The following is a 14,926-nucleotide window of genomic DNA, read 5'->3' on the forward strand; positions in this document are numbered from 1 at the left end:
TATTATGTAATATCTACATTATTCCAAGTCTCTTCATTAGTTTCTGTTGCTTGTCTGTTCATTCTCCATTCCATACTTTACATTGCTACCCAAGGTAATCTTCCAAATTCTATCTTGTGAGGGACTGTCTGATGTTGGCTACTGCTAAGTGGGGCTTGTGGCAAGATGGGGTAGGAAGTGGGTATTAGGAAGTAACCGGAGCTCACGCTCCCGAGGCAGGGGCTATGCTAGGTGGAGTTGTGGTGAACTGGGATGGGCTGGATACGGAGAAGTAACCAGAGCTCACGCTCCTGAGGCAGTGGGCAGTGCTATGTGAGCTGTGATAAGCTGGGGAAGGAACAGGATACAAGGAAGTAGCCGGAGCACATGCTCCTGAGGCAGGGGGCTGTGCCACGTGGGAGTGAGACGGGCAGAGGACGAGTTCCCTTTGCTTAATCCCCTCCCTAAGTGCAACGTCAACCCCAGACGCCTCCTTCCTGTGTCCTTCCTGACTTCCTGGGTCACGTACCTTCCCTTTGTGTAGCACTGACCCCAGATGCCTCCTCCCGGTATCTGGACCTGACTTCCTAGGTCACGTACTCTCTCTTTGTCTGTGCACTAATCCCAGACGCCTCCTTCCTGTATCCGGTCCTAGCCTCCTGCGTCACTTCCTCTCCCTTGGTGCGCTAAACCCAGACATCCCCTTCTGGTATCTGATCCTACAATCAATGACTAGTAGGCGGGCTGAGGAGGAGTGGCTAAGTAGGTACTTAAGGAACGGTCCTGGTCAAAGCACTGCTCTCTCTTTGCTCCTGCTCTCTTGCTATGGCCTTCCTGCTTGGCCTTGCTGTGATGGCCTCTGAATAAAGCTCGGGTGTTGGCACCTCCTGGTCGGCTCGTCTCTGTGTGTTTATCTGGGTAGGCTCCGAAGACTGGTAAGTATGACTCTGGCAGCCTGCTCCTTATAGGAGGAGAGTGCACGGCACGGCCGGCACACTATCTGTGTCACTCCCTTGCTCAAAAACATCTAGTGGCTCTCCAGGGACCATAATATATGATATAAAGCCTATAATCTTTTGAAACTCAACTAAAGGACACCTTCTTAATGAAGCCTTCCCTGATTCCCACAGCTAAAACTGATCTCTCCTCCCTTGGAAATAACATAGCACACTACCTTTACCATTATTTATTGGTTATTTTTTCATATTCACATGTCTTATCTTTCCAATTTAGCTTGAAACTGGTAAAGACAGAAACTGTATCTAACTCATTTCTATATTCCATATAATGCTTAAGCACAGTGCCTAGCAACCAAGAATAACTTATTCAACAAAACTAAATATAATCCAAGAGGGTGAAAAATGAATTTTTTTTTCTTTTTTACTAGGCAATGAGAACAATTTATGATTTAACAACAACACTGTAAAAAGGAACATTTTTGAAAGACTTAAGAACTCTGCTCAATACAATGATCAATGATGATTCTAGAGGACTGATGATTTACAATGCTGCTTACCACTTTAATTGATGGATTAAATATGCACTGTGAGACACATTTTGGACATAACCAGTGTCATAAAGTGTTTTGCTTGACTATATTTATTTGTTGAAAGGTTTTTTTTTTCTTTTATTCCCAGGATGGGGGGAGAGGGAAAATGCAGGGTTTATTAATTGACAAAATAAAATTGTGTATAATATGTGGCCACATATAGCATATTATATATGGCCCTCTAGGTCCTTGGGTGTGGCCTTTTGACTGAGTCCAAGTTTTACAATACAAATCCTTTTATTAAGGGCAAAGTACCTAGGGAGTGAATCATAGATGATTATCCCGAAAGAGTCTAAGAAGGAGCAATCAGATATGGGTGGAGGGACATGGGAGAAGGCAGGGTGAGCCTGAACCCTGGTTGCCATTATGCAAGTTTTGTTCTCCATACCCCAATGCCTGCTCCTTTATTCCCATCCTCCTCAACCCAAGCTCTCAAACGTACAACTCTAAAGTTATCCACCCCTTCCATTATGTTCTCTGAAATATGTATTCCATAGATATCAAACTTGCTTTCTTCTGAAATCTTTTCTTTTCTCACTTCTTTCATCTTCTGGCTTTCGTTGAGAGATGGCTTTAGAGATGACACAGCCTCCCTAGACACCCTTCCCAGCACTGGCTGCACTTTTACTTATTCCCCCAACTTAGTGGTTGAGATGAAGGAGTAGGAATACTCCTCACTCCCTATTGCCACTACCAACTCTCTCTCTACCTCCATTACTCAGTAACTTTTCCTTCAAAGTTTAGTCAATCCATATCTACAACTCAATCAAAATTTTGGATACTCTCTTCCTTTCCTGAATCAGTTCAGTGCCTGAATCATACACAGTCTTTTTTCTCTTTTCCACCTCTTAGAAGCATCTTGGTGTTGCAATTGATAGAGTGCTGGGTCTGGAGTCAGGAAGACCTGAGTTAAAATCTGACCTTAGACGTTTGCTAGCTGCGTGACCCCAAATTGGTGATGTTTTCTTATATTATTGCTATACTTTGTATTCTTAGCCTGTATTGCTAATTGCATGTTGCTGTAAATCTACCTTTTCTGTACCTATATTATAATCTTAATTAAAGCTACCTTCACTTCTCTCTCTAGGAGTGTGTCTTATTGTAGGAGTGAATCCAAACCACATTTTTCTTCCTTAATCCCACACCCTTTCAGTTGTTCAGCTTCCTTATTTCCCATAACCTACACCTCCGTTAACTCATAAATGCTCCATTTCCATGTTTATGAACTCTGAAATTCCCTTATCTAACTATAATCTGTCATTCCACTTCTCCCTCAGCCTTGTCACTCTAAACCCTTTTGTCGTCCTGTTACTTCGAATCCCAGACTATCAATCCTGTAGTGCCTATACTCCCTTCCCTTCCCCATCTTGACCGTTTAGTGAACTAATTCAACCCTACATTGTCCTCTTCTCAAGAATATCCTTCTCCCTCTATCTCCCATCTTGCCATGCCAAGCCTCAGCCTTGAATTACTACCACTATCCAAAGCTTTTGCTCTCATTTATGAACAGAGCTGGAGAAAATCACAAAACTGTGCTGACAGGGTCTACTACAAATTTATGGCATATAATCTCAACTGTTTTCTCACTGCAGAAAGGCAATCCTTTTATACCTCCTTGGTTGATTCATTATCCCACAATATTGTTTCCAAACCTTTTCATCCCTCCCTTCTCCTCCACTCTGACAGTTTCCCCTCCCTCCACCTTCATATTTAACTGGAAAAATTGAGACCATTCACTGAGAGCTTCCTTTTCTCCCCTTCTCCTCATCTCACATATCCCAGATGCTTTCTGCCATTATCTTTGCTTTCATCTAGTTCACATAATGATAGCCCTTCTCTACCTGCACCAATGACCCCATTCATGTTCTCCAGCAGACTGCTCCCTCTATCATTTCTTCCTCTTATTTATCTTAAATGTCTTCTTGTCTACTGGCTATTTCCCCACTGCCTGTAAACATACTTGTGATGTCCCATCCTCAAAAAACTATGATTTGATATATCCATCTCCACTAGGTATTTATTGGCCCCCTCCCTTTTTTGGCTAAATTCCTTAAGGTCATCTATAATAAGTGCCTCAATTTCTTTTCCTCTCTCTCTTTTTAACTCTCTATAGTCTGCTTTCTGACCTCATCATTGAACTGAAACAGTTTTCTCCAAAGTGACCTATGATCTCTTCTTAATTGCCAAATTGAATACCCTTTTCTCAATCCTCTTTTTTTTTCTTGACTTCTCTGCAGCCTTTGGCACTGTCAATCACCCTCTTCTTGATTCTCTATGTTTTTGTGACATTGCTGTATCCTGATTCTCTTCTTACCTGTCTGCCTACTCCTCACACTCCTTTAAGAGGCTGAGGTCAGCACTATCCTCCCAATCAGGTTATACCTACTAACTGTAGGTATCACCCAAGATTCTGCCCTAGATCCTCTATACCTTTTAACTTGGTGATCTCATCAGATCCCATGGATTCCACTATCATCTTTATGCAGCTAATTCACATATCATCCCTAACTGCCTCTCTTCCAATCTCCAATGTTGCATCTTCAACTGTCTATTGGATAGCTTGAACTAGATGTCAAGTAGATATCTTAAACTGTCCCAAACTGGACTCATTATCTTTCACCTCAAACTCTTCCTGCCTCTGGATCTTCCATATTACTGTTAGGGTCAGCACCATTCTTCTATGCATCTAGACTCAAAATAATAAAATGTTCACTGACTGACTAAAATCCAGAGAGGAAAGTGTTCCAGAGGAGGCAGTGTTAACAGTGTCAAATGCTTTATCAGGCAAGTGGGTAATGATTAGGAAAGGTCATCGGATTTAGCAATGAAGAGCTCATTGATGACTTTGTAGGGGGCAGCTTTAGTGAAGTGATGGGAACAGAAGCCAGATTGCAAGAAATTAAGGAGTGGGAGGTGAAAAAGTGGAGGCAAAGAATGGAGACAGCTTCTCTCCCTCCCCCCCCCAACCCTAGGAGTATGGCTGGAAAGAGAAGAGTTATAAATAATGATCGCTTGAAAGGATGGGTGAGTCATGTGAAGGTTTTTTAGGAGAGATTTAGACATGTTTGAAAGGCAAAAGGAAGGAGTAGATGAATGAATAAATGAAAGAAAAAAAGCATTTATTAAACACTTACTTTGTGCCAAGCACTATGTCCTGGGGACACAAAGAGAAAAAGTCCTTGTTCTAAAGGATTTCACACTCTAATAGGAGACAACACAAAATAGGAAGTCCAGCTTTAGGGGAGAAAGCACTAAAGGTGCATTGGTAGATAAGGAAAGCCTGAAAATTAGGGAAAGGGGGCGATTAAAGTAGCAAGTTTCTGGAGATGAATAGAGATGGGAGTAAGGGTACAAATAGAGGGGTTGGCATTGGCAGGGAGAAGAACTGAAGCAAAGGAAGAGAGCTTGGGGGATGATATTAGTGGATGTGAATTTAGGAAGATGGTTAGCTCCTTATGAATGTCCTCAATTTTTTCATTTAAGTATGGGGCAAAGTCCTCTGTTGATAGGGTTTGGGGAAGTGGTAGTGTAGATGGCTTGAGAAGATTCAGAACATCTATTTTAGGTAGTATGTTAAACAGTTTATTAGAAAAAGGTAAAAGGATTAGCATGCAACAGTGAGGATCCAGTTGGGACTGTTGGCTTTTTCTGGAAGTGTAAGAGTAAGAAATGATGACAGTCATCCAAGTTGTGTTTGGAGGATGATATATACATAGGAGTTCAAAGGATGAGTACAAAAACGTGATCAGAAATAAAAGTGGGATAATCATACATAGTTAGAAAGCCAGTATTAACCGGACTGCTCCCCTGCTCTACTGGTAGCTGCTGGATGTCAAGATATTCAGAAAAACACTTCAGCATAGGAGACTGACCCCTCCCCTGGGATTTATGAAAGGATACAGATATGAGACTTTTCATCTCTGCATCAGTGTGGTGAATGCCCACACTCATGATATCAAATCTGAACCAATCAATAAACCAACTTGCCAATTATTGGCCAGGGTCAGCTAACCCATCAACAAGTATTTTATCCAGGCAGACTTCAGAAAAACCTGGAAAGACTTACATGAACTGATGCTGAGTGAAATGAGAAGAACTAGAACATTGTACACAGTAACAGCCACATTGTGCCATGACTACTTTGATAGATCTGGCTCTTCCCAGTAATGCAAGGATCTTAGACAACTCCAAAAGACACAGGGTAGAAAAAGATATCCACATCCAGAGATAAAACTACAGAGTATGAATGCAGATGGAAGCATACTATTTGCTCTCCTTTTCTTTCATTGTTTTGTTTGGTTTCTTCTTTCTTGTGGTTCCTCCCATTAGTTCTTATTCTTTACATCATGACTAATGCGAAAATATGCTTAATAATGAATGTATAAGCAGAACCTATATCAGATTGCACACAGTCTTGGGGGGGGAGGAGGGAGAGAAAATTTAAAACTCAAAATCTTATGAAAGTTAAAGTTGAAAACTAAAAATAAATAAATAAATTATTTAAAAAAAAACCCAAGCATTTTATTTCGTGAAATGGGAATACAAAGACAAAAATAAAACAGCTCCCACCTTCAAGGAGTATACATTATATGGTGGAGTAGAGAATAAATGTGAAAAGTGTAGGTAACAGCATCAAGCCCTGTTGCTATGATTATTTCCTTAATTTCCCTTTCTAATGTTCCCAGGTGTGCACCAATCCCTGGCTGAACATGGAGCTACACGCCGCAGGCACCACAATGAGGAAGAGCCCCAGCCCCTGTCTTCGAGAATCCTCGGGTGTGTAGCGGATCACTTCCTGTCTCAGCAGGAGGAGGAGTCGACCAGATTTGCTACAGTCTAGCTCCTTCCAGTCTCACCCAAAATACCTTTCAGGAACAGACACCCGGCTCCGGATGTGACGTAAACGGTTGCTCACGGAATGGGAGGGGCAAGATGGCGGCGCCCAGCAGTCGGTGAGGGACAGGGAAGTCTAGCTGACCTCTGCGAGTAGTCGGCGGCGTTTCGCATATGACTGCCGGCCCTCACGCACGTTCCTCACTAGCCTTGACAGGTATCGAGTCTTCTAGCTCCCTATCACCCGAATTGTGTAGTTCCTAATTATGTTTTGAGACAACCTTGGTAGCCCTTGACAGTCTTGTTGCCGGACAGGGGAGGAAACATCCCCGGAGTGATGGGGGAGTGTCTCTGGTTTTCGCCTTTCAGCCTCCACAGCTGTCTCCACTGGTTTTCTTTAGGACTTTAGTTTCTGGGCTGTCACTGGAAACCACCATCCGCGTCATCCGTAGATATTTTGCTGCATTGTCCTGGTGCTGAGGGGCTGAATCCTGGGGTTTCATGGGGGTAGAATGCTTGGAGCCAAGAGGTGCTTGTCGGGGCCCCTAGAACACGGGCTGATGTGTTGCATTGATCTCAGCTTAGTCATAACTGAGGAAGCAGCTCTAACTTCAGTTAGCTTTCTTAGAATTTACAGAATATTACCGCTGGAAGTGACTTAATTGATCGTCTAGTTTCCGTAGCGTCAGTTTGTCAGAGGAGAAAACAAGTCCAAAGGGGTTGAATGGCTTAGCATAGGGTCATAAGTTTAGAGCTAGAAGGGACCATCTAACACAACCCCCTCATTTTACAAATGAAGAAACTGAGTGCTAGAGAAGACAAGTGACTTGCCGGGCTCTCCAAATTCGTATTCCAAGGTTCATTTCGTTGTACTATGTTAACAAACCTCCTCATTTGACAGATTGGGAAATTTAGTCCCAGATATGATTTGTTGACCCCACAAAACAGTTTATTGCTAAATGCAAAAGATAACCTTCATTTCTTTATTTTGATCAAAGCTTATCTTGTTGCTTTTCTGTTAGTTTTTGCTGTTCTGAAACTTTATCAAGTGATATAAAAAGTTTCTGGATCTATCATGTCACAAATTCAACAGGCTTTTTATTAAGCACCTACTTTATACAAGGCATTAGGCATACAAAGAAAAAATAAGATGGTCCTTGTCCACAAACTTATTTTTTAATAAGGTGATGTAACATATACACAGATAAGTAATTTGTGTGAGGGGAATGGATCTAAAGATATGTGGAGGAAGAGCACTAACAATTGGGAAGATCAGGAAAGAGTGTTCAGGAAGTGGTACCTGAGTTGAAAGGAAATGGGGATTCTAAGAGGTGGAGGTTTCACATTTTAAAAATCTCCTAACCACCTAGTTTATGCCGTTATCACTTCTGTCTTAGACTATTGCAGTAGCCTCCTAATTGTTTTCCTTATATCCAGACTTTCCTCTCACCTTTCTATCTATCACAGAGCTGCCAAATTGTCTCTAGGATAAACTGTAGACTCTTTCACTTAAAGTCTTTCATAGTTTGCTTGCTGTCTATTCTTAGGGTTGATTACTCATTAATCTCCAGACAAACTACCTGCTTGATGTACTCCATGCATCGCCCCAAACCTATAATCTTCTAATTTCTCATTTTACCTTTTGGAATCCCCATCTTCCTTCAAGGCTTAACTCAAATACCAGAGTTGCCTTGTTTTTGTCTTTTTTCCACTAATCTTTTAGTGAACCAACCATCCTAAGCACCCAGGATCACAGTCTTGGTGTTATCCTAGACTCCTCATTCTCCCTCATATATATCTAATCAGTAACCAAAGCTTGTCATTTCTACCTGTACAATATTTTTTGCATCTGTTCCCTTCTTGTGGCCACCACCCTGGTTTGGGTCTTCATTACCTCCTGCCTGGACTACTACAAAAGCTTCCTAACTGGGCTTATTACTGCCAGAACCTCTTCTCTCCAGTCTGTCCATATAGCAGCCAGAGTGATCTTACTGAAGTGTAAGTTTGACCATATCCCTCTTCCATTCAGTAATTTCAATGAATAAACTCTTCTGTTTAGCCTTCAAGCCCTTCATAAGATGTCCCCAACACCTGTTTCCAACCTCATTAAACATACTCCTATTCCTGCATTCCCTGGTTCAGTCAAACTGGTGTTCTTGATGTTCCTCACTCATGACACTCTATTAATACATCTCTGTACCTTTGCCACTGAGTGTTTCTCATGCATTCCTGCCTCACCTCTGCCACATAGAATCCCTTGTTTCCTTCAAAAATCTTCTCAAGTGATGACTTCTTCATGAATCCTTTTCTGTTTTCCCAACTGCTAATGTTCCTTCCCTTTTAACTTGTGTAACATTTTGCACATACTTACTGCTAAGCTCCATGAGGGTAAGGACTGCTCATTTTTTTTCTTATACTCGGTCCCTAGCATAGTGTCTGAAGAGAGTAGATGCTTTATAAATGCTAAATGACTTGAATTGAGAAGGGAGAGTGTTCTCAGCATGGGAGATATCCTGTGCAAAAGCATGTAAGCAGGATCATTCAATAAATATTTATTAAGCACTTACTATATGCCAGGCACTGTGCTAAGCACTAGGGATACAAAAAGGAGCTTACTGTCTAATGGGAGAGACAACATACAACACATACAAATCAAGCTATATAAAGAATAACTAGGAGATAATTAACAGAGGGAAGGCACTGGAATTAAGAGGGGTTGGGGAAGACTTTCTGTAGAAGGTAGGATTTTAGTTGGGAGATAGAATGTTAGTCCAACTTGGTTAGAACTCTGTGTGTGTGTGTGTGTGTGTGTGTGTGTGTGTGTGTGTGTGTGTGTAGGGAGTGGGGGAGTGGGATAGGGAGGGAGGTGAAGTAGAAATTAAGATGAAATAAGGTTGGGAAAATAGAATGGAGCCAGTGAAGAATAGCAAAACCCTCCAGTTGTCTAAATGCCAAATAGAGGAGGTATTTGTCTTAGAAATAGTCACTGAAACTTCTTAAGCGGAAGAATGGCATAGTCAACCTATGCTTTATGAATATCTGTTTAGTTATAGTCATTGGATTAGAAAAAAGAGAGACCAGAAATAGTGATGCTAATTGGTAGGCTATTCCAATAGTCCAGGTTAGAGATGACTGGGGCCTAAAACTAGGGAGATGCCTGTATAGTAGAGAAAAGAGGACAGATATGAGAACTGTTGTGGAAGTAGAATTGACAAGTCTTGGCAACTGGTTGGATATAGACTGTGAGGGAAAGTGAAGAGTGGAGGATGACTTTGAGGTTATAAACCTGGGTAACAGGAAAGTTGATAACATCTTTACATACATACACATACATACATAAACATATATACATGCACATACATATACATGTGCACATGCATGGGAGTGTGCTCACACATGCATATTTTTTAAGGAAATAAGTAAGCATTTGTTAAGTGATGTGCCATACAAATATTACCTTTTCTGATCCTTACAATAGCTTTGGAAAATAGATGCTATTATTATCCCCATTTTACACGTATGGAAACTGAGGCAAATAGAAGTTAAGTGACTTGCTCAAGGTCACACAATAAGTGTCTGAGACTGGATTTGAACTCAGTTCTTCATGACTCAAGGCCCAATGGTCTACCCACAGCACCACTTAGATGCCTCACAGCAGAGTGAGTTAATCTTCAGAGAAAGGCAATTCTTTAGAAGTGGGTTTTTTCCCTTTTTTTTAAATTAAATTTTGTTTTTAGTTCTAAATTCTCTCCTTTTATCCACTCCCTTGGCACCCATTGAGAAAGCAAGAAATGCAATACATGTTATGCATATGAAATAATGCAGAACATTTCTTCATTGGGCATAATCGGGGGGTGGGGAGAGATGAAAAAGAGAAAAAAATGTGCTTCACTCTGCACTGTTTTGTCCCATCATGAGTCCTTTGGAATTATGGTGGATTATTGTATTGATCTGAGTTAGTAAGTTTTCACATTTGCTTATCTTTACAATATTGTTATTTCTGTGTAAATTGTTTTCCTGGTTCTGCTTATTTCACTTTGCATTAGTTCTTGTAAGGCTTCCTAGAGTTTTTTTTTCCTGTTTTGCTTTTTCAAAAATTTATTTATTTTACGTTTTCAGTATTTACTTCCATAAGATTTTGAGTTCCTATTTTACTCTCCATCTCTCTCCTCCCCCCACCCCAAGACAGCATGCAGTTTTATATAGGCTCTGCATATATATTCATACTGAACCTATTTTCACATTAGTCATGTTGTAAAGAAGAATTAGAACCAATGAGAGAAACCATGAGAAAGAAGAAACAACCAAAAGAAGAGAGCAAATAATATGCTTTGATCTGCATTCAGACTCCATAGTTCTTTATCTGGATGTGGACAGCACTTTCCGTAATGAGTCCTTTAGAGTTGTCATGGATCCTTGCATTATTAAGAAGAGATGAGTCTATCAAAGTTAGTCATTGTACATTGTGGCTGTTACTGTGTACAATGTTCTCCTGGTTCTGCTCACTTCACTCAGCATCAGACCATATAAGTCTTTCTAGGTTTTTCTGAAGTTGGCCTGCTCATCGTTTCTTATAGCACAGTAGTATTCCATTACATTCATATACCACAACTTGTTCAGCCATTCCCCAAATGATGGGCAACCTCTCAATTTCCAATTCTTGGCCACCACAAAAAGAGCTGCTATAAATATTTTTGTATATGTGGGTCATTTTCCCATTTGTATGATCTCTTTGGAATACAGCCCTAGAAGTGCTCTGCTGGGTCAAAGGGTATGCACATTTTTATAATCCTTTGTGCATGGTTCCATAATGCTCTCCAGAATGGACCAACAATGCGTTAGTGTTCCAATTTTCCCACATCTTCTCCAGCATTTATCATTTTCCTGTTTTGTCATGTTAGCCAATCTGATAGATTTCTCTATTCAATAGTGCGTTTAGAGCATTTTTTCAAATGACTATAGATAACTTTAATTTCTTCATTTGAAAACTGCCTGTTCATGTCCTTTGGCCATTTATCAATTGGGGAATGACTTGTATTCTTATAAATTTGGCTTAATTCTCTATATATTTTAGAAATGAGGCCTTTATCAGAGATACTGGTTGTAAAAATTCTTTCCCAGTTTACTGCTTCCCTCCTAATCTTGGTTGCATTGGCTTTGTTGTACATAAACCTTTTAATTTAATGTAATCAAAATTATCCATTTTGCATTTCATAATGTTCTCTATCTCTTATTTGGTAATAAATTCTTCCCTTCATCATTTCTTAGAGAACAATAGCATCCTCCGTTGTTCACATCTGATAGCTTGTTTAGTCATTCCCCAATTGATGGACATCCCTTCTGTTTCTAATTATTTGCCACCACAAAAAGAACTGCTTTTTTTTTTTTTTAACATATGGATCTTTTTCCTTTTCCTTTGATCTCTCTGAGCTGCAAACCTAGCAGTGGTATTGTTGGGTCAAAGGGTATGCTTTTATAGCTATTTGGGCATAGGTCCAAGTTGCTCTCCACAATGGTCAGACTAGTTCCCTTCTCCAACATGCATTAGTGTACTTACTTTCCCACATACCCTCCAGCATTTGTCATTTTCCTTTTCTGTCTTGTTAGCCAATCTTGTGGGTGTGAGGTAATACCTCCAAGTTCCTTTAATTTAGTTATTAGTGATTTAGAGAATTTTTATATGACTATTGATAGTTTTTGATTTATTCTTCTGAAAACTGCCATTTCATATTCCTTGATCGTTTATCAATTAGGAAATGGCTTTTATTATAAATTTGGCTCTGTAGACTTGAGAAATAAGACCTTTTTTTTTTAGAGAAACTTGTTGTAGATTTCCGTAGTTTCCTACTTTTAAAAAATATTTTGGCTGTACTAGTTTTGTTTGTGCAAAAACCTTTTAATTTTTTGTAGTCAAAATTATCCATTATACTTTCCATGAATTTCTCTATCTCTTGTTTGGTCATGAACTATTTTCCCTTATCTGTGGATCAGACCGGGAATTTTTTTGTGTATGTTCCCCTAATTTACTTATGATATCACTGTTTATGTCTAAGTCATGTACTCATTTTGGGCTTATCTTGATATACGTCATGAAATGTTGGTCAGTGCCTAGTTTCTGCCAGACCATTTCTAGTTTTCCCAGCAGTTTATGTCAAATAGTGAGTTCTTACCCAATAGCTGACATTTAACAGATGTTAAATGTTACTGTGCTCATTTACTTCTATAAATTGTGTGCCTAATCTGTTCATTGATCAACCACTCTTTCTTATCTATTACCAAATTGTTTTGATGACTGTAGCTTTCGTGCTATCATTTTATGATCTTAGGATTCTTTATGATCTTTGTGATTTTAATATCGTTTTAGATCTGGTACTTATAGGTCTTCTTATTTCCTTTTTATCCCCTGTTGATTTCTCTGATATTCTTGACCTTTTGTTCTTCCAGATGACCTAACAGTTAGGGCCTAACCAATTCTCCAGTGTCAGCCAGCCTCCCTTCTGTCTCCCTATGCTGACCAAGGCCAAGAGAGGTCTTACTAAGACTATTTCTGGATTTCCCTATCTGGATTCAGTCTAATGAATTTTCTAGATCTAGTTAGAAAAGTTTTGTATACAGGAGCTTGGCCACATTATCTTCCTTTCTACTGCACCATCTTGGCTCTGCCTTCCTATAGTTCTTTTCATGTTCTCTCATCAATTAGATTTTTTCCTCCTTGAGAGTAGAAACGTTCTCATATCTTTCTTTGTATCTCCAACACTTAGCATAGTGCCTAGCACATGGTAGGCAACTAATAAGTTCCTATTGAATTATTGACTTGACTAAATAATCCTAAAAGTTGTGACTTTATTTTATTTTTTTTTTTTGGGGGGTGAGGCAATTGGGGTTAAGTGACTTGCCCAAGGTCACACAGCTAGTACGTGTCAAGTGTTTGGTCTGAGGCCGGATTTGAACTCAGGTCTTCCTTATTTCAGGGCCGTTGCTCTATCCACTACGCCGACTAGCTGCCCCAAAGTTGTGACTTCAAAATGATTCATATGGCAGTGGTGTCCCGGGGCATGAGGAAACTTTGCCAGTTTGGACACTTCTTTTTCTAAACAGAATGTGCTTAGATTTAGAATAATCATAAATTAATAAAAATTGTTTATCAACTTTGTGTGTACAATGAAAAATACAGAATTTTCTTTGATACCAGTAAGTGTCTTTTTTTGAAGGCCTGTAATGAAGGGGAGCCCAGTCCCTCTTGGGGAAGCCGATTATACTTTTGTACAACCCTGATGTTTAGGACGGGCAGCCAGGTGGCACAGTGGATAAAGTGCCACCTTCTTGAGTTCAAATCTGCCCTCGATACTAACTAGCTGTGTAACTCTGGGCAAGTCGTTTAACCCTATTTGCCTCATTTTCCTTATTTGTAAAATGATTGGGAGAAGGAAATAGTAAACCACTCCAGTATCTCTGCTAAGAAAAGCCCAAATGGGTTTATGAAGAATCAGACATGACTAAAAACAACTGAACAACAGCAAAATGTTTAGGAAATTTTTCCTTATGGTAAGTGTAAATTTGCTTCTCTTTAATTTGTATACACAGCTTTTTGTTCTGACCTATTACCTCTCCGGGCTAAATAGCCATTCTTACCTGACATGATCTGAAAGCCCTTCACCATTCACATTGTCCTCCTTAGCACAATCTCTAGCTCATCAGTAAGCTTTCTAAAATGTGGTACCCAGAAATGAATTATGCTTCAGTCTTGGAAGGTAAAATTAGTATACTAAGACTATCACCTCATTTAATCTTGAACAACTTAGCTCTTTTAATGTAGCTTAACATCACATTTAATTTTTTGGCTGTCGTATCCCACTGTTGACTCATTTTGGTCTTGTAGTTCACTAATACCACAAATTTCTTTTCAGACAAACTTCTAACAATACCTTCCCTATGTTGTACTTGTGAAGTTCATGTTTTTGTATTTGATTACTTTGCTTTTATTTGTATGGTTTCCTTACCATCAAATTTGTTTCCTGTGCATCCATACTAGTTTTTTTTAGGCAACTTTTCCTTTTCCTGTGCATTAGAATTTGTGGCCATTTTTTATTCAAAATTCTATTCTTCAATGCTTCCTTTTTCTCCTGTGCTGACTTTCCCTCTAGAATTTTAATTCTTGTAACCTTATCTTTGATTTCTCTGAAATCTTTGAAATTTGTGTTCCTAAACTCTAGGATGCGTGTAACATTATACTTGGCTTTCTGGGAATAGTCCCTTTAGATTTACATGATTTTCATTTCATCAGGAAGTTTCCTCTTGTTGATGAGAATCAGATCCAAAATAGGTTTTTCCCTTGGTTATTTCCTCTACATTTTGAAGGTTGAAATTAGCATTAAGGCAAGGAAATTATTATATGTTCTACTTTTAGTAAAGATAAATCTTCAGTAGAAATATAGATTATTGAAGTCCCCTATTACTACTAGCAATATCCTGACTCAAATGCTTCGCTAAGATCTTGGTAGACTATCAAAAGCATTTTATTAAGTCTAGTAACTCTTTCAAGATAGAAGATGAGAATAGTATCTC

The 14,926-nt window shown here is 39.5% G+C and overlaps 1 protein-coding gene across 1 annotated transcript in view; it reads left to right on the top strand.

The window, feature by feature from the left end:
* Positions 1–877: 877 nt before the first annotated feature.
* The window catches only part of LOC114034476 (protoheme IX farnesyltransferase, mitochondrial), a 104,622-nt gene continuing 90,573 nt past the window's right edge, over positions 878–14,926 (top strand). Inside the window, exons 1-2 of the mRNA XM_027850172.1 lie at positions 878–914; positions 6,214–6,578. Coding sequence (XP_027705973.1) covers positions 6,536–6,578 — 43 coding nt within the window. The 5' untranslated portion in view covers positions 878–914; positions 6,214–6,535. The remainder of the gene's footprint in view (positions 915–6,213; positions 6,579–14,926) is intronic.

This window comes from Vombatus ursinus, unplaced genomic scaffold (genome assembly GCF_900497805.2).
Source record: "Vombatus ursinus unplaced genomic scaffold, bare-nosed wombat genome assembly UNPS02008996.1, whole genome shotgun sequence".
Lineage (NCBI taxonomy): Eukaryota > Metazoa > Chordata > Mammalia > Diprotodontia > Vombatidae > Vombatus > Vombatus ursinus.